The 27068-nt window shown below is 42.1% G+C and overlaps 1 protein-coding gene across 3 annotated transcripts in view; it reads left to right on the plus strand.

Moving 5' to 3' along the window:
• LOC120727443 (dipeptidyl aminopeptidase-like protein 6) overlaps positions 1-27068 on the plus strand; it is a 93627-nt gene that overhangs the window by 8014 nt on the left and 58545 nt on the right. Inside the window, exon 1 of one of the 3 annotated variants that reach the window (XM_040021688.1) lies at positions 2177-2297. The exons of 1 other annotated variant lie outside the window; for it this stretch is intronic. In XM_040021688.1, the coding sequence (XP_039877622.1) occupies positions 2241-2297 (57 nt within the window). In that variant the 5' untranslated portion in view covers positions 2177-2240. Of the gene's footprint in view, positions 1-2176; positions 2298-7331; positions 8455-27068 lie in introns of those variants that run through there. One more of the 3 variants, XM_040021684.1, reaches the window with a different exon arrangement.

Genomic DNA, 27068 nt, shown 5'->3' on the forward strand with positions numbered 1-27068 from the left:
GCTATAAGTTTTCAAGCTGTGCGTGGTTAATGCTCTGTCGGTGTGATAAAACACTACGTCACCTCTGTGCTCTACAGCAATAACCACGTTGACCTTTTATACTAATTGCAATTACAGTGACTTATTGTGAGCCAGCATTATTCATAATCATAGGAGTGTATGTCATAGCTGTAAATGTGAGAAAAATGAATGCAGGAGATGACCAATCAGGGGCTTGTTTAAAGGACCCTGGGGAAATGTCACGGCATAAAATGAGCTTGTTAACAGAAATAGCTATAACTACAACCGCCATTTCTTCTATGAACTTGAAAGACTTTATTATCCTTTGGTAAAGTCACCAGAGCAATTACTCTCTTTGATGAAACCTCATCTCCTGTGGCGCGTGTGAACTACAGTTCATCTTTATCCTCAGTGTAGAGCGGCCTTAAATGCGGGTCCTGTTAACACGAAGAAGAAAAAAAACCTAAACAAGCGCAGCTGTTCTTCTTTTGTGTTGTTGTGGTTTAATTTAAACGTTGATCGTCTTGCGTGCCGTGATTATGCTGCCTACATTGAAATAAGCGCTGCAATTCATCAGCGGCTGCTGCGGAGTTGTTGTCTGTGTGCAAATCAAACATGTAAAATATGAGCCGAAACCCGGCGGCCATTAGAGATAAACTGCTGCAGCTGCGGGGGAAGCTTCAAACAGCCTCATGAGTCACGGTCAAAAAGAAATGTAGCTGACTTTTAATGCAAGTATTTATGAACCACCGTGAAACCTCAAACCAGGTCTTACCACAGGGTGTAATACATGCCACCATCCATGAAATAAGAACGCAGGCGGCTCAACTTTATGTTAGTCACTTGCCCTCTGACAAACTGTCAAGGTCACCTTCTGCTCATGAATGTCGAATTAGTTAACATGTTCTTTCATCTGTGAAGTGTAAAAGTTAAGGCAGCGTTAGCGCTTTAGTGATGTTGCGCTGTTTACAATTTTGATGTTCACACAACTTCAGCATCCTGAGTTCACACACAAGCAAAATGCTGGACAGCATCGACACGAGGATATAATTCAAACCCTGAGTCCATATCAAGCCTGGGTGTGAGAAGTGGCCTTGTGATTTACTACGCTTGGATCCTGCTGTGTGCCATTTTAAATGAATGAGTTATGAACACTTTGCCATTCATGCTGTCCGTGACGGTCCTCTTAGGGCGTCTTGCCTCTGGCTTTTGTCATATTCAGCCGGGCTAGATGCAGAAGGAGAGGGCAGTTTGGCTTTTCACTTAGAAATATCACCTCTTCTAGTTTTATAAAAGCCATTTCGTCGCTACTGTCTTGTGGCTTAGTGCTACGGTTCGGTTAAATAAGCTGGTTACTCAGTCTCAGCCCTGGGATTCATTACGGGAGGTACAAATGCTACATAAATAAATCTGCAGTAGTGTTGCCTGTGCCAGGATTCTGTCCTGTCAGTGTAGCTTGATGGGTGTGTGTGTGTGCATGTGTGTTTGGGCAGGTGGGCGGAGTTGTATTTTATGATAGAGAAGACAGGAAGCATAAATATTACTTGTGCTTAATCACAACCCAGCTGCAATGCTGAGTGAAATGATCAATTTCTTGGTAATATTTACACACATTGGACACACACACACACACACACACACACACACACACACACACACACACACACACACACACACACTTAAACACACACACTCTCAAAGAGAAAAAAGCCTAGCAGGCAATATTGTTACTAATATGTTGAGGAACATGTTATTATTTATATGCTACAGTGTATTTATGTGTGTGTGTGTGTGTGTGTGTGTGTGTGAGAGAGAGATTTACTTACACTATTCAACTCCACCTTTGCTGAGTAAAGTCTTGTCGAGAGAGTTTAAGCATATTTGTGTGCAGGCGTTGAGGCAGCGAGCGAGCCAGGGAGGGAGGGAGTAAGGGCGGCAGAGATAAGTAACGTTTGGAGGAGCCTGTACCACCACCTCTCCCGCGCCCCCCCCCGCCCCCCTCTTTGGAAACGATGCCAGTGTCTGTGATTGATTCACCCGGCAAGTGGAGAGGGAGGCGTTCTTGCTGGGCTCCCGGACCCCCAGGTCATCCTTTCTCTTAGCTGTAGGGGAAGGGAGGGGAAGGGGAGGAGGTTGGCGGGGTAGGGGGGGAGGAATTCTCAGACACCTCCAGCAGCCCCAACTTCACAGCACAAAGGTGTGAGCACAGCGAGAGGGGAAGGCAAGTGGCACTTCTCACCATGTCTGTCCTCATAGCCACCCAGCTGAAGATAGACACCAGCACTCCTTCCAGAAGGGTAAGAGGCCCTTTTAGCATGCATGACACGCTGTGGGGGAATGTCTGTGTTTGTGGGTGAGCCTCCTGCTACTGACAGAACAGGCTGCTGGCTGTTTTTGATAACAACTGGACAGGCAGGAAGAGAGCGGCGGGTCCTCATCTCCCCTCTGCCAGGATCTTGATGGACAAATGCTTACCACTTTTAATTTTCTTTCAAGAGGCGACTTCTAATGAATGGCTGGCTGCATACGCTGTGGAGAATACCTTGCGCCTCATTGTTAATCTTTGTGATGTTACCACATAATGACTTCAGTTCAGCTGTTCACTATGAGGAAAAGTTAGGTATGAAAGTATGATTGCAGTGCCATATTAGATGTTTTAAAACGACTGCTTTGCATTGCCTTTTCTTTGCTTAATCTTTGCTTATGTGAAAATCCTCCAGACTTGACTTTGAGGTCAACTCATTAGATTAAATGCTGACAGTTTACTGCTCTCATGTTTGCATGCAAATGGGCTACAAGGGAGATTGATGACGAGCAGAAGTTGCTGTGCGACTTTGGTGTTCTTGAGCAATTAAAATTATGTAAATTGTAGCTTTCTGGAAGTTAGAGAAAGGAACGCCCGTAGCTCTAAAACTCTCTCCTGCAGAGCAGCGTTTAGATTTGTGCAGCACTCCAGATCACAAATACACTTACATTTTGTGCCACGTGGAATAATAAATGACCAGAAGGGTCATACCAATCAATAACTTGTGCAGGGCGGTTTGCATTAAGCCTTGCATGTCTCATACCATAAACTCCTTCAATTCATTTGTCATAATCCATTTTCAGCTCTCGTTTTGCTGTGCACACTATCTTTCTATCCGCACCCAAACACACATTTGACAGTAAATTTATAGTGACATGCTCTAGTTTGGTTTCTCTGTTTCCTATCTCCCCCTTCGATTCCTTCCTCTTTCTTCTCCCCATCATCTGCCGCTGCCACAATCCACAGCTGTAGTCTGCTGCTCCCCCTCAAACCACAGTCTATTCTACAGCATCAGCCAGCATTAAACTCCATTTCCTCAGTGACTTATCTGCTGCCATTTCAATTTGGGCTCAGTGCATAGCTTCCCTTCACTTGTAATACACTGGGAGATTCAGCTCTCCATAAAAAATAATATTCCCCTCCCAATGGGACACATCCTCAACTAGTTTCACTCAGGGAATGGATTTTATGCAGGCAAATAAGGGCTTAGAACAGGTTAGAAATGACAATATTTACATTTATGTGAATTTACAGTAGGAAGGTCATCAAATGATTCACACATAAAGTGTTACCTATATGAGACTAAATATGTGTCAGTGATTTGTAGCAGCTTCCTTCTTCTGTGCAGCGGACCAGAAGTGTAATGAATGCAGTACTTGCAGCCAAGAGTAATTGAAGTGACCATTGTTACATGGCCCGAAATGAGCCAAGTGTTGTAACGTAGTCTTAGGGTGTAATTCAATGATAAGGACTGTGAGACTCTGCAGTCTCACAGACTTTGGCTTTCAGTGACACACAATTCAATTTTGATAAACACTGATGGAGAAAGATGTTTCTACCCTGTGAGTAATGGCTGATCGATCTATCCATCTATCGATCGATCTATCGCTCTATCTGTCTGTCTGTCTCTTGTGGTATCACAATACAGAAATGCTGAAAGACTTCACACTTTGCATGACAATAAGCTACAAAAATCATGATCCCTGTGTAAACAAATACCAATATGTGCAGTGCATCGCAGCATCAGTGTGTGTATTATAATAATCGTTCCAATACGTCCGTTTGATTAATTAGCTCTCTGATTTCTTTCCCACCATTTTTTTCATCTGTGAATTACAATGCAAGTGAGTGAACAGGCATCTGCTTTTCCTTCATTCATTTGATAAGCTTTGCCTCTGGAAGTCACGTGACTGGGGTAATCCATGCTGTGAAGGAAATGTGTTTAAGGTGTTTTAATAAAAATATGCACGTTTGAGGCCAGAGTTTATACATACATTGTGAGTTAATGCTTTTATACGATATATTGCTGTGTGGATGTTCTGTCCTAACTGTTGACAATGCTGCTTAGTGCACACCAAACTGTGGCTGACCTGCTGTTGTTGTTACAGTGATGCCACAAATCTGCCCCTTTCACCTCATGCAGCATCTTCACCGACATCTATTCCCTCTGTTCTGTGCTCCCCCGAGGAGACGTGCCTTGCAGCCTGAAAACATTTGATCTGGAGGCATTTTAATGAGTTACGGCATGCAATTCCTTCTTGAAGACTGCTTCTGATAATTGGACAAATTTGATGTACACAAGTGTATTTGTGATGATTTTTAATCGATGTGAAAGCAAGCTATTTACAGCTCGGTAATGGACTGTCTCGAGAAGAGCTTCAAGATAAAATGTATGTGCCCAGGCCACAGCGAAACGGGGCATGTAATCCGACACCGGCAGCGGGGTGATAAAGAAACTTGTTGTCATGGTTGTCCCAGCACAGCATCGAGAGAAATCACTAGTGTCCAGCTAATGTCGAATGGAGAATGGTGGAAAAATGTGATTATGATGGGTTGTAACTGAATCTGTTCTCTCTTACATGCATGTAGAGGGGTTCAGCAATTTTCTTGTTCAGCTGAGTGATGTTCAGAGGAAATTAGATATTACTGCACACCCACAAAACATCGATTGATTGATCGGTCTCCTCTTCCATCCAGTTAATTTGTGTCATTTTGTTGTGCTGTGTGGAATGCTGATGGAAAGATGTTGGGCTGCAGTGGCATTTCACTTCATACAAATACATTAATATTTGCATTGTGAGTGATTAACTAAATTTATATAGGCACCACACTACAGTATGTTCTGTATGGTATCCTGTTTATGGTAATAGAAATAGCAGTATGCGTGATAGTGTTGCTGTGCAGCTTAATATCCAGCTTACCTTTGTTGTACATATTTTTAAAGATGTCAAACTTTAAGAAAATAAGATCAAACACACTTAATTCTTAAAAATTTCCAAGCCAGGAGATCTAAAACAGAAAAGAGCAAACATTAAAATGATTTTTTGTGTGTGTGTGCAATTATAAAAAGATTTACTTTCCTTTTTCTCTCTCAGATTTCTTGGTTTCCCTCTAGTCTTTCTTGCTAATAATGTTTAATGCTATTGTGGGATTTTTTTTTTTACCTCCAGGCTGCCTCAGAGTTTTCCGCCTCTCTGCGGAGAACATGATCACCAGTTTTTGGCGTTGTTTCATTTCATTCTAGGAGGAGAAAAATAATGACTTCCCTCTGGTCCTCATATAATAAAAAAACATCTGTGCATTCAGTTAGTAAAATTTCTGGCAAAGTTGGTGTGTCAGTCCCTCACTGGAATTAAAAAATAAACTCACTGAAGGGAGTTTACTGCATAGCGGAGCTTCATAAAGCCATCACTCACAGCGTCATAAAGTGCACCAAAGTGCATCGTATCATTTGAAATAAAATGCATCTGTGACGTGTTTGAAATATAATTACGATGTTCCATATCACAAGCGAGGTAAGCTTTAGCTTGCACTGTCTCCAACAGTACCATTAGCTACCCACAGAGGTTTTACTGCAGCTATCATTGTCATTATACCTGGTTATTACATGCTTCTTCAAATTTTTACCACCTATAATGCAGAGCTTGACTGCAGTGGTGTTTGTGGGAGCAGGGAAAGGCGTAGCTCCAGTCATCTGCTGTGTCTGTGTGGAGGCGATAGGGGAGTCAAGCTGAGCCCGGGCTCCCCGGCGCTGTCCTGAGGGGAGCTTTAAAGCAGTGAGGCAGTTCACAATAGCTCCCCAACAAGGTGAGGGAGATTGGAAGACATCTATCAGAGAGGCTGGGATTGATGTCAAGTGACTCAGGCCTATTTCCCAAGGGGTGCGCAGACCCAGGAAAAGGCATTTATGAACTAGGGAAACAAATGACAAGGACCGAGGCAAGCCACTGTGGAAGGCGAGAGATTGCTGGAAGCCCAGAGATGTTCAGTCCAAAGCACAAGTTTCTGCTGAAACTCCAATTACGAGGTAGACAAAGCATCAAACAAAGTTCATTACTTTTTGAATCATACTTGGAGTCAAAGGAAAAAATGAGTCAAACTCATGAGGAAGGGGAGAATGGGGAGTAACGTCCACTATCCTTATTTTGTTTTGTTTTGTAAATAGCCAAACATTTGAAATGAAAATTCTGTATTCCAGATAGATTTACTATTAATCGGGTTGTATTCATAATTCAAGCCACGAATCAATGAGCCTTCAGCATTTCTTTCAGGACTCGAGATAACTCACCATTTATAAAAGAAATTTAATTGAAACTCACTCTTTATTCAGAGTTCAAGATAGACCTTTTTCATTTCTACTACTCTAGTCAGTTCACCTTGATAACACTTTGCAAATGATTGCCAAATGAACTTGATTTCACTTAATGAGAGAGGCAAAACGGCGGTATTCAGCAGAGTGTGTGCAGAGCTTTTTGGAGCTGCGCTTTAGTGCTGCTTTGAAGTTGTACCCCTCTGAAGATGACCTATTTCCCAGAAATACAGCTCAGCACCAGTTGGGTGATAGTTTGAGTGAGAGGCCATGGTGTGTTGGCCTGTGGCATTCTTGACAGGAATGGCAGAGATTTGAACACTTTGACCCAAGAGCCTTTCCCTCCCTCCGTTGCATATAAGCCAATATTCTGCATTTACCAGAGCTGCATTGCTGTGGCCTCTGTGAGCATTTCAAGCATGAAATCACCTGCAGTGTTATGAGCTGAATAACACTTGTGGTTGTGAACTGAATGAAAATATTGGGCTGAAGTAGGGAAGGGGCATTTTTATGGTTTGTGGCACTGCATGTAGAGGGGCTTTCAAGAAAGGTTTTCATCAGGCTCTAAGAAGCTGCAAAGGATACGTTTAACCATGTTTGTACACATTTTAAATATATATTCCTTTTATTTTATCCAGTTGTGTGACTCAAATATATGCTGTGCTTCAGAGTATTTTCTGTTTTCTATCTTTAAAGAAAGAACTTCCCTCTTTGTTGTGTCACATGTGGAGTACACATCTTAAGAGGCGTTTGGTCAGCCTGTCCTAATCCAGAGCGCCACAGAGAGGCACTAGAGCTCCGTCCTGGGACCATACGCAGTCACATGAGAGGCAATTTTACAACCTCGCTCATGAAATCATAAATGAGAGAGGCTTCTTATTCTGCGCTTTCACATCGAAGTCTATACAAGCGAATCTGTGCATCGCTGGCGCATTTCTGCGCGCAAAGCAGTGCACAAAGAAGTGCAGTGACAGTAGTGCTACAGTAAAGCTGCTCTCACAGCGCTGGTCACTTCACATGCAGAGCGCGTCTGCGGTGAGTACCGTCGGGCTCTCTGCGTCCTTCACACTTTTCATATGTGAGGTCAGTCCGGTATACACATAGCCGGAAGAGTCGAATCAGTATCTGTTGCTCGTTTGTTTTTGTTTGTTTTTGGACGGGGGGAGGTGGACAATCACTCGGAGTCATCTGGATGATCGAATATCTGATGGAAACTCAGCGCATCCGCCTGCCATCTCTCTGAAAGGAGGCATCAGGAAACTGAAGAGGGGAGACAACGTGTCGTGAATACAGAAGAGAGCAACTATTGACACCTACAGCCCACCAGTCTGCCGTGCGCCTGGGCAAAGCTAAAAGGACACGGCTGCGAATGATCCGGCTTTATATTGGTCTAACACTCCAACGCCGTGAGTCATCCACACTATCCACAGATGCTTATTTACTAGCCAAGTGTCTTCACCTCGTCCTTTTTTCTTTTTTTTTTTGCTCCATCCCGGAGGTGAAAGCTGGCTGCCTGCCATCGGTTCTCTTCGAAGCGCAAATAAACCAAACAGACTGTCCAAGCCACACAATCAGACGAGACCTGCTCGTGACTCTGACATGCTGTAAGTTTTGTTGTTTTTTTTTTTATCTGAACCGGACCAGTATTATGGCTTCGCTGTACCAGAGATTCACCGGAAAGATCAATACCACCAATTCCTTTCCGCACCCACCTGAGGCCAGCCACCTTCTTGGTGGACAGGTTGCAGACGAGGAAAACGCAGCGAAGACCCCTCAGCAACTCCTCGATGGGAGACCTCACGTCCAGTACCGCAAAAAATGCCTGCGGGAGGATGAGGACGTAAGAAATTAGTTTTTTCTTTGTTGTTTGCATGCATAAAGCCACAATTATGCACATTTTGGACAGTAATTCTTCAAACACACTCATTCAGACCCCAACAGGCCTCCTTGAAGCTTTCACTTTTAAAAGATGTTGAAGAAACTTTCAAAAGCTTGGTTTATATTCTGTGGCAGCTGCAGTCTTCCATGTTGCTTCTGCTTATGTTGCAGTGTTTTTTAAAAAACATTCATCTGTTCCACTACTAGCAATGGTAGCATTAAACCTCGACGTGACACGGTGACCGTGATGATGATTTGACTTAAAAATCAACACTTTCTGCTCCATATGTTTCATATCTGTCTGCAGAGAGCCGCTGATGGGTTGCATGGTGCTGACCGTGGTGCTGAAACTGCAAACAGCCCCACAGCAGTGTTGTGGTTATAGTGACAAAACATAAGCGTCTGACTCATTTTTGAGAGGTTCATGAAGAGAGTGTTTGGCCCAACCATGACCCTAAACCCCCTCCCAACACACAAACACACACACACAAGCCTTTAGCATTTAGAAATTTCTCACTGTGGATTTTGATGGATAAGTTGAGGGCCAGCTCAACGAGGCAGCTGCCTGGAGCCTCAACAGCGCAAGGGACGCAAAGGAGAGGAAGAAATATTTTGTAAAATTTATAGTTCAACCTTAAAAATATGCCACTAATGTGCCCCAAGCACTGTTAAAGACACCGGTCACAGTAAACAGATGATCTAAAAGGAAGCTACGCATGCAGATGTTCCCTGCTGGATTATAAATTGGAGCCACATGTGATAAATTACAGTGTGGGTGCAGGCGACTCCTCAGATTGCCTGTAGAAGTCGGATTGTTGGTTTTACAAAAGAGAGGCTGTAGTGGGGAACTAGGATCTAAAAGTTGAACAAAATATTACTGTCAGGCTGCAGTGATCTAGACACACAGACAGGTGCACAGCCAGAACTGTCTTAACAGGTTATTAATAAGTTTGACGAATATTTAATGTAACCCAGGGGAATCTGAAGGCGATGCTTTGCTGCTTACAGCTGTTTATTGGAGTCTTTCCTTAAAGTTCATCCAATAATCGCAGCTTCATGGGGTTACTTACAGCTGCAGAATCATCAGGAGGGTTTCAGCAGAGAGAGTTATTAATAATCATTAAATATTCTCAATGCGGATAGAATTAAATCACAGTCTGTATTTTTTTTTTTACACATTAGTCAGATGACCTGTCACACTCACACACTTTTTGCAGTTAAATCATTTGTTACACACCAGCTAATCCAAGGTTGAGTTCAAATGTTTCCTAAGGCACTGCAGTAGCAAGAACCAGTCCTGGATAGGTGGTACTATATGGGAAAAATAATAAGAAGGCTCAGTTTATGAAACATCGTTGGAATGGCTTTTCTGCTCAGTCCTTCTGGATTGTGTTTGGCTTTGTTCTGTGCTTTTTAGATTTAATGACAGGTACATCATCACAATGCTTTTTATTAGTTCACTGTTTGTCAGCTTGTAGCCATGACGTGAAATTGCTTCTCATACAAAAACCAAGATGCTTTACTTCAGCCTTTCTCTATTAGATTAGAAGATGGCTATTTGGACTTTGTGCCTGTTAGAGACGACAGCACCCAGTACCTCCAAACTGTAGTGGTTTATGCAATCACCTAACAAGCAAAAGAATCCTGGTTCATTTATGGCGAAAACACAAAGTGTTTGTGTCATTCTGTTTCCATTTGTGAAAACAAACACAACATGAAGTGCAGAGCTCTCAGACAATTTTGTCCCCTAAACATTTCTGACATTTGTGTTACTGGTTTCTCTTTTTTTCAGCCTAAGAAGACTCATATCCATCTAGCTATGTAGCATCAGCCATGCATCCACCAAATAGCGAAAACTCACAGAAGGCTTCAGATTGGCTGGAATCTCACATTCTGTCTGCACAAAGACAGAGTTGTTAGGAAATGTGTTGCTTGTTTTCTGCAGGAAATAGAGGTATAGTCCTCTGGCTGTGTCCTATACGCCTCTGGACAAAAAGAAATAACCTACCATTGCTTCCTTTAAGCTTATTACCTCATTTTTATGGATAATTCTGTACTGGCGACTTGACAGTCACGATTTTCTTAACAAACAGACATCATTTTACCCGTTAAGTCAGAAGTTGTTATTGTACTGCAAGATTTCCAATTTATTACATTTGCACTATTAACCTTGAGGTCACCTTTAGTCCCAATGTCTCTCTGAGTCGTGCTGGAGCATGAAATTGCCTTTTGCCTCAAGAGATGGGGAGACCATTTCAAGAAGTACAATTTCCAATCCCTCCCTCCTTGGCAAAAGTTTGCCCGCGCTGTTGTTGTTCTCCTTTATTTTGCAGACGGAAGAAGCAAACAACTGAATCGGACATTCGTGAATTTAATTTCATTCATCCAAATATTTACCAGCGAACGCTCGTGCGTCTGAGAGTTTACTCTGAGTTAATGAAAAGCAGAAAGAATTACATTTTTTGTAAACAACAGTTTCATTTGTTTGCTGCTGTGTTCTTCTGAGCTCTTGGGTTCGCGAAATGCAGGCACTGCATCTTTGTTTGTCGGAGAGCTGTGTGTGTGTGTGTGTGTGTGTGTGTGTGTGTGTGTGTGTGTGTGAAATGAGATTAATTCTCGCTTTGCACTGTGTGTCAGTGTTTCATGGTAGAGTTTACGTCACCTAGGGAGATATCAGCAGTAGTTCGTTCTCCTCCTCATTACCCTTTACTGTAAATAGAGGCCTGTGAACATCTTAATTAACTGTTGGATATAAAGGTGAAACAGGGTAGCATTTTGCCTTAAGGCTGGAGCCTGGAGACACATTCATGACTCGGCCTGTATTGACATTTTCTTTATAGGTTACATAACAGAAAAACCCCCACATCCCTTTTTGCTTGTGTCTCGCCCTGTGATCTGGAATAATGACATGTGACTCACAGACAACATATCGAGTAATAAAAACAATATTCATGCTGTTTTTCTTTGACAAATAAAGAGGAGGTGGTTGAATTACCCTTTTTTATAGAGACCTTAAGACAAGTGACAAAACCTTATAAGAACAAATATGAAAAAGAATCATTGTGAATTAAAGTAGCCCAGATTTCTAAAGAACCACGTGATAAAAATATTGCTCTCTTTAACATTTCCTTCTCGTTTCCTTTAAAAAATACATCAAATCTAAATTCTTGTGATCAATGATTTACTAGAGGCCATGCTTATGGTTCATTTTCAGCTGTAATAAGCATCATCTGATATAATGAGTAAGCCTTAAAAATGTATAACTACAAACGAAGGACAAAGTCAACCTCCATTTATACCAGGTCTTAACTTCTCATGATCCTTTTATGGAGCTCTAATCTAGATTTTATGATTTGGTGATGAAGGCTGTCAGTTTTCTAAATAAGTTGAACATTTTACTGAATAAAAGCCACAAAATCCTACTGATTCCCATCGTTTCTATCGCCAAAATAGCTAAAAACAGACCCCCTACTGCTAATTACAATGACAGCTGTATTCATGTCTGACTATAAGTACTAGTCATTAGTGGAAAGCTCATTTCCCACAGGGCCACCTTAATCTCAGAATAGCACGCTGCTCTATAATGCATTAATATTTCGATCTCGGTCTGGGCTTCCGCTTTTAAAATCAACCGAAGTATGCTGAAAATGTGGTTTCATTTTACTTTTAATTAGCTCTTTTTACACATATATAATATGCCCTTATGACAAAGAGATGGTGTGATGGCGTCCCTGAGGGCCAAAGAAGCATTTTTGAAATGGCAAAGTGGGCAGGCTGTATCTCTGGGGACAAGCACAAAGAGCTCTGAGCTCTCTGATTTCCCTTTAGTAATTACAGGAGTTTGTTTGTAGTGAACCTATTGTATTTCAGGACACTGCCATCTCTTCAGCATTGAAAGCATCATTACACTACATATCCTCTTTTAATTAATTTAATTAAGTTTCCTTTCGGAACGTTTTATCTGAGGAAAAATTCCCTAAATTTTCAGATTCTGTTTTGAATCAGAAGGAAATTGATGTTCAAAAGGAATGAATCATAAATCACCTTTGCTGTGTGACTTAAAATTGAATTCATGTTGGATAGACTGCCCAGGGCTTATACATACACGAACACGCACGCAAACTCGCAGCCTGTCCTCATGCGTCCCCTTAACTGTGCCTTCTGCTTAGACATACTCCAGATCTGAGTAAGACAGTTTGGCCCGGTTCCCAAGTCTTCGTTTAGCTCTCTGCTTCCTTTGAGGTCCAGAGCTCAGATAAATCAGCCAGACGGAGCTCAAGAAGAGCAGCCAGATAAAAGAAAGAGAGCAATGAGATGCGTTAGGCTGTCCTCATTATCTTTGAGGAAAGGCTAACTGTGTGCTTCAGATGATGACTGCTTACTGAAAGATGCCACCGGATTTGTTACTTGGCATGCTAATCCAAAATGATCACGAATCCTGAGGCAAACTCCCTTTTCATCAGTGCAGAAAGCCAGATGTGAATGTTAAGGATGGAAAACGGAAAAAAAATCTACTTCCCATTACTTCCACGAACAAATATTTATGTTTTATATGAGGAGCTATGCCAGGAAATTCTCTTGTCTGGATGCCACCACATTAGGCTTCAAAGGAAACAATCAAGATGCAAGCACACGCTCTAATTTTTAATAATTATGTGATTATTCCTGTAATCATAATTATGCTGTATGAGGGGAAAAATGTGAAGGAAGTCACTTTAATGTGCAAATCATTGCATGAGACATATAAGTGCGGGAAAACATGAACTGTTGCCCTGTGTGCGTTCATAGAGGATTGTAGGTTGCTTAGTTTTGTCTTTATAAGCTTGTAGAGCTTTTAATGAAGCAACTGGAGTTCAATATTTTGTGAGCCGGTGATGCAGAATTAGAACTTAATTGAAATTAAAGCTACTGTGAAAACATTAAGACTATTTTTCAGTTTCTTTCCCACCTGGGTGGACAGAAGATGGCGTTATAGTTGTGTATTGATCAAGCGATATTACAGTCGCATTTCACCTGTGACAGTTTCACTCTAATACCACAAAGATAAACACAGTAACTTGATGTAATCTGGTTTGTTTTATTAGCTTATGTGAAAAATATTTTGTCTTTACATTATTTTTCAGAAATATATTTGTCATCATATTTTTCTCTTTTAGCTATTTTTGGTCTCCATTGTTCCGTGAGGGATGTTTCTGGCACTTTAGCCACTGTCTATGTACTAAGTACAGTTAGAATCAGGCATGTGGTGTACAGCTAAGTCTGATCCTATCCTAAAATAACAATAAAATACTAAATACTAAATATTGAATAAAAACAAAAACACAGACGAGTAAAAAATGACTTAAAAGAAATGGTGAAGAAATTTGTGCTGAGATGCAATTAAATAAATGAGAAAAAGAGGTTCTGCAAAAGATAACAATAAGGTTGTACAGTCACCAGCTACTTTATTAGGTACACCTGTTCACCTGCTCCTTATCCATTCAGCTAATCACATGGCACTAACTCGATGCATGTAGAAAGGCAGACACCAAGCATCCTAATGGTGATTTAAGTACTTTTGAACAGATCGTGGTCGCTGGTGCCAGACTGGCTGGTCAGAAATTGCTCATTTCCACCCTCAAGAATGGTCTGAACCACACTGGGTGCCACTTCTGTCAGCTAAGAACAGGAAACTGAAACTAAAATTCGCACAGGTTCACCTAAATTGGCAAAAGTGTTTCCTGGACCGATGAGTCAACTTTTGCTGTGACAATCAGATGGTGGAGTCAGAATTTGTCATAAACAACAAGATAAGATCAATCCTGCCTTATATCAACAGCTTAGGCTGGTGGGGGCGGGATGATGGTGTGTGGGGGATATTTTCTTTGAGCCTCATAATACCAAACATGGGTCAAAATCTCTGAGGAATCTTCTAGAATTAAGGTAGTTCTAAAGACAAAAGGTGATCCAACCCAGTACTAGCAAGGCGTACCTAATGAAGTGGCTTGTACTATTGAATTATAGTAATTAATAGTTAAGTATAAAATCAGGTAAAACAACATGAAAGTAAATATCACATGTGAAAAAAAACAAGCAGTGCATGGTTTCTGTACGTTTAAACCAGTGTGCAGTGCAGAGCACAGAAGGCAGACATGCTGTCACCCAGCGCAGCTCCTCCCCTCAGGACAACAAAGCAGCCGCGGCAGGACCTCATGCTCGATGTTGCCATGGTTGCAAAGGTGGAGAGGGTGAGGCTGTAAGCTCTGGGAACACACACGCTGCTGCTCGCTGGTGGCTCTGACTGCCATCTGGAGATGACGCAGCTCTCACATCGCACCCTGAATATCCTCCCATCATACCAGCATACTGTGTCCATCATAATCACCACGATGTTAATTTTCCTTTTTGTTAAAAAAATATGAATTCCCCTTTGACGCTCAATGAATACAAGCCTCCACTCTGGTTTCTGCACCAGGTCGCCATTGACAGACATATTCGACATCAGCCTTTTTTTTTGTTGCTGTTGTTGTTTGCTTTTTTAGCTCCTCTGTTCCCAGAGGGCATCTCAACGGGTCATCCATTCCTCTCCCCGGCACCTCAACGCTCTGTTGACACCCCATCGATCATCCCTTCGCGCCCTGCCCTCCCCCAGCACCACCTCTACAGACCTGTCAGCGGCACATCAGCTGACTGCTGCCTCGCTGTTTGACTGTCCCTCTTCCTCCTGATGATTTACTATATTATTACAAAAGCTGACAGCGAGTATTAGTCAGTGTTTAAACAGAGAGAGAGGCCTTATTACGCCGTGATGATGCTGAGCTTCAGTCTCTCGTGGTACATTTTCTGCTCTGAAGATCACGTGAAGTAAACACATCATCAGCTGTCATTAGGCCTCCACGTGGGTATTTTGTAATCAGTGGTGTTCGAACACCGTTTTGTCGCTTTCTTTAATTACAGTCTGTGTAGTTGAAATTTACCGAAGCCGATTAAATATCGATGCAGATGCAGAAAAAAGAAAATCACTCCATCTGTCTACCTTCATTTGCGATCGTCAGCTTAATAATGGCGGTCACATCCACTTCCTTCACGTCACAGGAGATTATCTCACTCTCCAGATGCAACTTCACTCTGGATCTTTTTTTTTTTTTTTTTTTGCCTGTCCCATTTGGTTCTTTAGCCGTCAGAATTGTTTTCTGAAGACCAACAAGGATACCCAATGGATTTATTTTGCCAAATGGATCATCATGGCATTGCCGTATTGGTCCATTTGATCGACCTTTGTTTTTATTATTTATTTTATTTTATTTTCAATTGTTACAGACGGGACAGACATGAGTGAGGGATAGGAAAGGGAGAAAGAAAGAGGAAGGAAAAGAAAAACAGAAGGGGAGAGGGACAGTGAGAAAGGGGGGAAAAAAAGAATAAAAAATCTCCTGGATCACCTGTTGAGAGAAGAAGAATAGAAAACAAGCAAAAAAAAAAACCAAAGCAACATACTAAAGCACAACACCATCGCATTAATCTAGCTAAGTGTAAACAGCAGTAAATACTAAATATTGAATATTGTTGTGCAGCACGCAGGACAGACAGACCCCTCGTCTGGGGATCCTCAGCCCTTCCCATGAGGGTGGCACGGATGCCCCTCCGGTGGTCCTCCTTGGGCTCTCGCACTCTGGGGCCTCTGGATGTCTGGGGCCTGGATCTCCTCCATGCCTGCTTCATGCCCTGGGGGACAGGGCTATGGCTCTCTACATCCTCTTGCGGACCATTACATGGGGAAACCATTTGAATACAAGCACGCTGATCCACACAGGTGTGCACACATGGTGTTCACTGTTCGTAGACTTAAATCACACCTTTCTTGGCTGCTACTTCAAAGCACATTGTGCGCTGTCACTCTGGATCTTAAAGATTCCTGCAGTTTTTAAGAATTACACGAGAATGCAGCTAAATATAACCGTCTCTTAACCCGTCTTGCGTCCCATTTTCTTTTCTCCTGTGCTTCATATTTATAAATGGAGGCAGCATTCTCACTGATTTGTTTTGAGGATGAGCTTTATTAGGTGTGCAGCTGATAATCACCAGAGTAACTCCTTTTAAAACAGTCAGTTTTCTTCCTCCTGCTTTGCTTTACTCTATTTTTCACAGTTTATTGAAAAAATAAAGGTCATGTGCAGTAGGCAGTGTCATTTCACTGACATTTTAGATGCTGGAGACCATTTTTATGGCTTTTTCCTTGCACTGTGTCTGTTTTGCCACTAGAGACTGTTGTGTTCCAATCAATGCACCAGCTCTACACTATGGTGAAGGCATCAACAGTGCAGTGGATAAGTGAGGCTTTGGTTGTAGTTAACACAAACTCAAAGATTTAATAGCCAGTGTAGTGAGTAGTAGATCATTTATGTACCACCAAAGGCAATTTTTATTTTACCTCGCACTGCTTCTATAAATGTTATCAAAAAGCTGGCACACCTGATGGTGTCTCATCTGAGAAGAGGGTGAAAATGTCACCTCTCGTAAGGTTTGAAAAGGTTGTACGGTCATCACTTCACATTAAGAAATTGCTAAGACACAGATTAAGACTTTTTCTGCCAGTTATCAGTTGATTCACTTGATTGCGACATTTAATTCAAGGCTGTGAAAGATCAAATTGCCATATCCTCTCTGGAGTTAAATCAGAGGCTGACAGGTGCTTCTGTGTGGGTATTTTTTGCAGTAGCAACAAGCTCCATTCATGTATTTTTGAAAACAGCCCTCCTTTATTTAACTGAAACTCATCTGTGCCTCTGCAGCAGCGCTTCATGCTTAAAATTGTTTGATTCAGACAAAACAAGAACAAATCAGAGGTATAAATCTAACAGCAATGCGCACATAAATATGAATTATGTGGAGGAGATTTCTCCTACAGCACTTCAGTCAGTTCGAATCAAAGCGACGAAGCCCCACTGCCATTTCTCCCGAGTCCTCTCGCAGTCGTTTTCCGGGCTGAGACCAGGCAGCAGTAATCTGTTGTGTCACACGGGCAGATTCTCTTATCGACCCTGCCATGATACAGCAGCGACACACTCCTGAGAGACATGCACACAAGCAAGCACACACACAGGGGTACAAGCACTTAATTTAACTGTCATACAGACACAAGCACACACACACACACACACACGTGTGCAGGGCATTTGAGAATAAAAGCAAAGTTTACAAGGTCACATCACAGCGTGATAAATCCTAGAGATATCCAGCAGCAGACACGAGTTGGACCTCATGCATCTGTAGTAGCTGTGTCACTGTAGAGAAATAGAAATAGCGACGCTAATATGATTCCTGTTGATGTTTAGGTCTGTCTGCCGATGCTGCGACTTTATTAGCTGTCTCCATGATCACTTTGTGGCTTTGTAGCATCGCTGCTGCCTGACAGCCTGTGTGAGAAATGGAAGATCGGTGTAAAGATGGCAGGCACCAAAGTTTCATTCAGTCAAACAACTTTATGCTTGAAGTAATACATTTTACTACAGCAGCGAAAGAGAGTCAGAGTGTCGCATCTAGCTCAAATGTGATCACACAGAAACTGAGGAGTGGTGACTAGGCAGCACCTTCCCCCTCCAGGTGTTTGCTGGGGTGATGGAGTGGGTTAAAACAGCAGGTTGGCAGACATGGAGGGAAGCAGTCACACCGATGTCACAGGGAAAAATGGGAAATTCTCCAGTTTAACCCATGCAAACTCATGGTCCATTTTGTATTATTTACATCTCCCATAATTTTCATGAAAGTAGAAACTAGTCTAAGTTTTAATGGGTTAGAAACGGCTGCCAAGTTGAGAGTGTATGTTCAGGATATGAGGCTAGGATGTGAGGGTGTATGACGCACTGCAGCTAATATCACCTGCTGAATGAGCTCACAGGCTTCGTCACATTTACTACAGCGTCATGAAATATGTATTAGTATTCCAAACTGAAGCCAAGTTATAGCAATTAGCAACATCATAGCAAAAGTATCGGTCGTCAAAAGATACACGAAGAGAACAAATCATTAGTTGAGCCTTTCTCGTGTCTTTGTTTGTTTGTTGTTTATGTCACGAGTGACAAAAACCCACAGAGTGGCACCTTAGCTCGGTTAGTAAGGTACATCCATTATCACTGTGGCTAGCAACAAAGAAACAGGATCAAAACAAAATGTACTTAGTGGGGAAACCAAGCAATCGCCTCTTTAGAGAGACTTACAGTACAGCAGAACACTGGATGAGATGAAACAGCCCCCAAACCTGCCAATCACCACAGCCACAACACTCCGAATAATGCACAACTTACACAGTTTGTATGGGTGAAGTTATTAAGTAAAAACAAAGAAATAAAATTACAGTTGTCATAAAGACAGACATCTATAAAATGTTTCTGCACCGTAATGGAATGCCTGCTCAAATACAATATGTGGAGTGTCAGCATACAGAAAGAAAAATGATTTGCTAACAAAAACAGCTGCACAAAGCTGACAGGAGAATCCACGGGGGGAGGAAAAATTCAACTAAACTCAAAGAAATAACAGAGACGAGTGGAAGCAAACAAGAGGAAAGCAGGACACAGGCAAGCAAAGCAGGTTGGCAAACAAGAGAGGATAATCAGACAAAGAGAAAGGAGAAGAGAGCAGCATGAACAATTAAGTGTTTGGATAGTGGCACAGTTTTTCTCATTTTGCCTCAGTGCGCCACCACAGTGCATTTTCACATTGTTGTGATACGAGTTAATCCTGGTTTCATCTGTCCAAAGAATTGTTGCAGATGTTTTTTAGATGTTTGTTGGCAACGTTGTGGTTTGCACTTTGCTGTAAACCCTCTGAGTTTGCTTTCATGAAGATATCTCTTGATTGCAGACTTTGACACTCCTTACTCCTCGAGAGTGCTCATGACTTGTTGTTACATAGTTGCTTTTCTAAATCAAAGAAAGATTCTGGGATCATCCATTTTCCAACTAATACATGGCGCATATTACTTGCATCAACATCTCTTTGGACCTCATATTGAGAGGTTTAGTCAAAACTGTAGCTGCCAAGGGCAATTTCAACAGTTTTATTTCCTTAATTTGTGAAAAAATAATGAGGGAACAGGCTTCACCTGACCATGAAACCGCTTGTCAGTCAATTGTGCATTTAATCACGAGCCACTGGAAATGTATGAGGATATGTATAAAGATGTAATTCCAGTTTGTTAAAACTCTTCCCTCACACGTTGACCGTTTGATTTAGAATCCACTCTGGTGGTGCACAGATGCAAAATTACAAAAATGTCATTGTCCTTAAATCCTTATGGACCCAGCTGTATCCACGCAGTGGTGACAGGTGCTTCGACATAGGCGGAAACAAGACAGGGGTGAACCTAATGAGGTCGGGACAGACAATCACGCAGGAGGGAAAAGAGCAGGAAGCAAAACTAGAGCGAGACTCGTGAGAAAACTAACCTTCAAAGCAAAGTAGAGAGTAACAAAAGATTTATGACTAGCACCGAGACACGAAGACAGCATGATGACAGAGACAGGGGAAAACCAACAGGACCACAAGACATACGTCATTTTGTTTTGGATTGTTTCCATCTATTGGATGAAATGCAGTTTTCTATAAATTGTTCTTTATTTCTTCAAACTGAAAGCTCTTGTGCAGGGGTGGCAATCTCATTTCACACTTTGGACCACATTTAGCCCACTTTGGTATTAAATGAGCTAGATCAGTTTAATTTACCTAAACATTTAAGTCTTTGGGCTTAAATTGTAAGAAATAAATGTGCAAAATTAGGGAAAGTTCTGTCGGATAATCACACAGACTTTCCTCTAATTTTAAAACTGAAAAGTTTTGTTAATAATTCCAAACAAACTTTTCTGCTATTTAATTGTTTATCTATTACTTGCCTTGGTGTAGTATAAATAGCTGTGGGGGAGGTCTTCATCAATAAGAAAAGCTGTAAAACTATAAACTGTAAAGTCCATGCTGTCCTTCACTTGTTCCAAAGCTGTGCGTTGGACCCAATTAGAGTCTTCGCCAGGCCTATTTTGGCCCCCGGGCCTTATGTTTGATGCCCCTGCTCTTGTGTTTGTACAATGATGTTTGGTAAAGAAACAGATAAAACTGATAAATGGTAAAAATTTCGAAGCACTTAAAAAAAGGTCTTTCTTTCTGTGTGTTTAAAATATTAATTTATGTAAACTATTTCTGTGAACCAGCTCTGCTCATGTATTTTTTTGTGATGGTTAATTACTCACTAAATGCTGCTATACCCCTCCGGTGCCCCGTGTGGGTAACAGACCCCTTTTCACCTCAAACACTTTGACTGTCACCGCTTGAAAAGCAGATGTATAACTAATAGCATCAGCAAGCGCTAATGTGCATTCAGACATGCCAGTTATTGAATCAGCACCCACAATGCCCGGACCCTGGCATGGAAACATCTAAAAAAAAAAACCCTGTTATTATGAATCTGGTTAGTCACACCTATTTAACAAGTCCAACTGTCTGCTGTGATAAAAGTCTCTTGGCTCAGTCACAAAATGATGCCGCAGCTAAGCGGGCTCTCTCCTGCCTCCGGGCTCTGGTTTAGTCTTCTGATGAATAACACATGAGGGTTTCCATGTCGCATCCTCGCCAGACCTTTGTGTGCATTCTGTTCTTGAGCCGAGCAACAGGGGAGAAAAGTTTTGTCCCTCCTGCCATGAAGGTGGGTTTTATACCTCGTTACTTTGGCTAGAAAATCTCAGCGTGGAAGCTGCAGGTCAGTTTCAGCACAGAGTTGTTTGCTGCATCTTCTGAAGCCGTAGCTTGTTTTGCGAGTGTGTCTACCTGCTAACTTACCCCTTGCCTACAGGCATATGTAGGTCATTGTCACCGTCGGGAGCTTTTTCTCTGTCAGCTACATTCTGTATGGCGGAGCTTTGGCCGCACATCAGCATCTCTGGTCAATATTTCCCTCCTGTTCCTCAAAGCCAGGAGTCTGAATGAGGCCTGGTGCTCCAGGGATAAGGGAGAAGATTGTGTTTTTTTCCCTGAGCTGGGAGTTGGGCTCTGACTTATGTGATGATGTTCAGTGTGGAGCTCATGTGGAGCTGAACAGAGATGGGGGAGATAATGATTGTTTGGTATAGCGGAGGTGGAAAGAACGGGGAGCGCTATTGAGTGATTCGCTATTTTGGAGCTGGCAGCCTGTCAAATCGTACCTCACCAAAGACGGGAAAGCCGAACCGGGATGATTGATGTTCCTCCCCTCACCAGATTGACTGTTGCATCGTGGGATTACAGAGTTTTTATTGCTGAACATGTTCAGGAAGACACCATGATGCGCTGACATGTTCAGACAAACATACCACATGATCAGCTTCACTGAAGAGACTCGATCTGTCTTTACTGTATCTTTCAGCTGCTTATGTCTTATGCTGACACTGGTCAGAAAGTTCACAGCTCCCATCTTTGGTACATGTAGAGTAACCATCAAACAGTTTCTAGTTTTTAGAGACAGCAACGATGTTAAATGTGTTTAATCTTCACCATGTAAGAATTTAGCGCTCTGTGTAGTTAGAAGCTTTGCGACAAAGCGCTACAGTTCTACTGAAAAGTTGCCAGCTTCATTTCAAGTACATGTACAGCTTGTGTTGTTTGGTCTGGAACAACGCTGTCCTGTCGCGTTTCAGAGACTGGTTGGTGATATCCTGGCAACTACTGGTTGCTGTGGAAAAATGATCTTTCCTCAACTGGCTGGTGAGTGGTTTCTAACCAGTGGAGATTTCTTGTTTGTCTTACGTTAAATTGATCATTCACTAGCTGGACCCACGTCCTCATTTTAGGTCTGACAGCATTTTAGTAGATAAAGGTGAATGCTTGGACATGAACAGCTTGCAGAACTGGGGGAACCTATATAGATGACAACTGGAAGAAGCGTGTTTGGAGGCGTGGTCCCGCTCCTGAAATTCCATAATCTCCAATTACATCAATTTAATGAAGTCCTTAGCAGATTGCTATAGTTTGTATGGAAGTTGTTGACTTGTCTACAAAGACTTGTCAACTACTCCTTAAGCAGCAATGAAATTGTAAGGTGTCCAACTCACACCAGAAATGGCGCATGTTTGCCTTCAAGGTAAAAGTTGCGTCTCTTGAAATGTGTTTGTTCCTGCAGTGTAGGCACAACTTTAAAGATGGACCTTCTCTGTTTCTGGTTTGTGCTGAACTTTTACAAGTTTAACTGCCGCTCAGTGGCTTGTTAGCAGGTATTTGTAGACAAATTAGCGTCTGATAGCAACCAAAACAACCACAAGTAGTTTTATGGTGCAGAACCCTCTTTTGTGACAGATTTCACCTACAGTAGCAACAGCCAGCAACCACTCGTCAGCCAGACTGGAGGTTGGTAGGGAGTTGCAGACTGGTCTTCATGTCTGAGTGATTAAGGCTTAATGGAAGTCGCTAAGTGATGTTTTCAATTTGAAACATGGCAAACATTGCCGAATGCACCCTCACCTGAGCAACAGCAAGTTTTTTCTTGTTTTCTTTTCAAAAGCTCAACTTGAAAACTGTAGATTTAAAAGTAAAAGTGATGTATATTTTTGTTAAATCCAGCTCACATATCTTATTTTTACAGTTAAAAAAGAATCCATATTTAAAGCTAATCTTGTCTTTTAAAACCTCTTTTGATTTCCGTATGATTTCCATAGAAATTTGTAGTTCTTGAGTATTTCTTTCTTTATAGAAACACTTTCTGCCTGATTTGTTGTTTAATCTTTCTTAAACAGGAGACAGTCCACAAGTGTCACATTAGACGGAGAGCACAGATAGCGTGAATACCATACCACATATTAGCTTCACTGAGACATTATTAGTTCATGTAAGCTCCCAAAACTGCAAGGAATTGGAGTCTGCACCAGCCTGCAGCTGTATGAGCTGCACTTTTATCAATTGAGAAAGGCTGTATTTCGGGTAAAGTGCTCCTGGGAGAAAAGCGGAGGGGAGACAGGATAAACAACCCTGGGTAAAAAGCACCATAATGTGGCTCAGCTCCGCATGTGGTGTGTAATGCTGATCTGTGCTGAACAGCAAAATGTAGCTAATGGCCCAGGTAAGTGGTTCAGTGCTGATTGTTGTGAAGGGGCAGAGCTCTCTGGCTTCATCCTTCACTCTTTTGAAGAGGTTGTGTTCCAGGGTTCAGCGCGGCCATCAGCAGCACCCCGTTCTTGCAGATTTCCACCCAGTAATCTGACAGGACCTCCTGTGGCGTGTCTGCAGAGGTGTCAGGTTCTCGTTGCCTTCCTGGGGTTTCCTTGATGACGTGATCTATACTTGAGAAAGCAGGGCAGTGTTTCAGGTGGAAAAAGTCTGTGCCAAAACACACCCACTCCCCCCCACAAACACACACGCACACAGGCATCAAACAACTGTGTGCACACGCACTTTAACTTAATGCGTGGATTGTGAAAGTCCAGAGATGCTGACTGTGGGTTTATTCCCAATGAGAAGTGAGGTGTGTCTTTTTGATGATGAGGTTATCATTCCCTGCCTCTCTTTAAATCCACATCAGTCCTTGCTTTCTCTCGCCGGCACTTCATATTCCGCCTCTCCGCCACGATGAAAACACGCAAGTTGTCGCGGGTGGAGAGACTGTGGAGGGTGAGTGCTCAATTTGTTTAACGTCTTGTTTCTTATTTATAATTATGCTTTTAATCAGTCAGTTATGGAACACTCGATGGGCATGTTCAAAGAAAATTACAAAGTGTTGAGGAACTGTTTGAAGACGTGTCAGTGCTTTTTAAAAATGCAGTTATTTTGCTTTAAACCATTCTGATGATATAATGAGCACTTGAGATGATAGCCCACGTTGTGGCTATTGAGATCGGATGAGTTTGGAGAAAAATCACAGTCATCACATCTGATAATGTCGGGTATTGTAAATTTAAGCACTGAAGGGCTGAAGGGCAACTTTTTGTGATAAGTACAGATTAATCTGCGCCACACTGCAGATTATTTAAAGTTATACTAAGCATACTTTGTTTTAGTTACTTCAACGTCAGTGTTACTGCTGTTTATGGCATTTTTATTACTCTATCGGATCAACATAGTTTTTTCCCGTGATGCCATACTTTACATGAAGTGAGCTGAAGTACCAGACACACAGGGTCCAACAAAGAAATCTCTTAAGGCACTCTATGTATAGGCATTAATTGTGGTTAAGCAAAAGATGCACTGTAATGCACAGAGTGCTTCCTCAGTCCCATCATGCAGTATCAGCTTTTTTGCTAAGAAGCATTTTTGCTATACCCCCACCTCGATGGTGTCCTTTAATAGCAATCGACTGTGGGCACAGTGAGATAATCTGAAAAGGGGAAAGCTGAACGTTTCGCTGTGTCCTCGCTCTGGATTAAGCGTCCGCTCAACTTTACAACATCCTTCCTTTAATAGAAAAGAAAAACTGTCCCTTTAATATGTTTTTCCAGTTTTAATCACATGCTTACTGACCTCAATAGACACACGAAACAGTTCAGCATTCATTAATGACACCGTCATACAGGTGTGGGCTCAACAGTGCAATATGTTTCACTTTCAAGCCATGGCACAGGAAGCAGGAGGTAACAACAGAGACACAGTCTGTCTGTCGTCTTTTTATTTTGCCGGGCATCCTTGGGTGTTGTCCTTGTCACTAGCTTGTTGCCTTATATGTGCATTTGCTTTGACAGGATTTCAAGTTTGGCACAAATGGTTTTGGTCCCTGGAGAGGCTGAGCTCGACAGAGAGCTGACAGTGTGCAGGCTGTCACAATATTTTCGCGTTTTCTCTGTTTATAGATGCTACTGCTACTATCAGATAAACTCCTGCAAACACTACCCATGAGTTTTTGCCCTCATCACTGCGCTTGTCATTCAGTGTCCCAGAAGTATCACAGCGGCACAGTGAAGATAACCTTGGTCGTTTAGCGTTAAATTCACGCCTCGTGTAGGATGCATTGTAGGGAGATTTGTGATTGATATAACTTTCGATGTAGAGCTGCAGGCTGGCTGGATTTAAGCTGACATTGAGAGAGACGGGTTACGCCCTTTCACACTACACTGATGAGACTCAGGTGTACATCTGCATCTAAAGGACAAAGGTCACTCTTTCGAAGATGAGATTGTTCAAACTTTGGACTGAGCAGACAGATGGTTTGAAAGAGGAGTAAAAGAGGGCAACTCTTCCACTGTGAATGACCGTCATTGAACAGAGGTAGCACCAGCTCTCAGCCACCTGCAATGCAGTCTTGAAATCCCTTCGCATGCAGTTCAACCCCTCTTGCGTCAGGTGACCTCAATAGGTCACACGATAGGGTGGGGCAAAGTATTAGATTGATAGTAAATCACACGCCATAATGTAATGATGTGCATGATCAACGGTAGATCAGCGACCACCTCCAAAGAGGACTACCCCCATAGGGGTTAAATGCCTGGATCTCTCCGTATCCGCAGAGGTGTCAAAGAACTCAAAGAAGTCCAGTCACCTTCTTTTTTCAAGCTCTTAAGACCATTCACACTCACATCCGAACCTCAGATACACAAACTGCAGTACTTTTGTTTTAAGGCAGAATACATGCAGCAGTAATACTGTCATCGCATTGTCTGCACTTAGACTCTGGTGCTTTTTTACTGCAAATTTCTGCATACTAACATCGAAAGGTAAGCCAGTCAGCGTGTGCATGTTTCTGCACATTTCAGAATAAAATGCCTCTGCCACAATGATGGAAGTGGAAGTGAATGGAATAAATGTTATTGCCAAAGATGTGGAGGCAAAAATTTGCAAATGAATTGGCTACTGTTCAGTTGGTTAAGCTTTCTGCTTATTCATAGTGGTCATCTTCTTTGCTTTCAGTCTCTGTGAAAGCATGTGGGTGTATGTATTTGTATGTAAAATATCCAATTTGGCTCTGAAGACTAATGAAGAAAGAAGGAGCAAATAATGAAAAACTAAACTAGATTCTAATTTTCTTTTTTTTTTCTTCTTTTTAGTAATCAGAAGCTTCCGGAGATGTGGAGCAGTCTGATAATAAAAACTTTGAATGGATAAAGATTAAGCACATACTCCTAATTTGCTTTTGATCACTTCCCCCTGAATCTCTAGGATTCCTTTCTCAAGACAAACAGAACAGCACTGATATATAATTCATCCCACGCTGCATGCGTGCGTCATTATCATTTCCTTTTGGCCCCAACAAAGAGGCTATTTTACACCTGCGGCTTTTGTTTATTCGATGATTTGTAACTCCCTTATCCAAACACATTGCTACTACTCCCTTCGTTACTGCCCTTGCTGCAGCGCTTTATCATCAGCAAATTTCCATAACAACTTGCCAAAATGCAACATTAACTTGGAACTTTTTTTTTCGTCTCTTAATTTTACGACCCTCTTGTAAGTCATTGATGAGAACACGTAAAGTTCACGAGGCTCGTAAGTCTGTTTTACGAAGACTGGATCAGCAGATGGGTTAATGCTTTGTAAATGCATGCTGACTCACCCCGCTCGTCTCTCTCTTTCTTTTATAGATGCCAGATGCCTCTGTGCTGCTCTTAATGAACAGCTCTGCTATTTCCTCGTTGACGTTGTTTTCTTGCATTTCTT

The sequence above is a fragment of the Simochromis diagramma genome, unplaced genomic scaffold (assembly GCF_900408965.1).
Source record: "Simochromis diagramma unplaced genomic scaffold, fSimDia1.1 OVJJ01000205.1, whole genome shotgun sequence".
NCBI lineage: Eukaryota > Metazoa > Chordata > Actinopteri > Cichliformes > Cichlidae > Simochromis > Simochromis diagramma.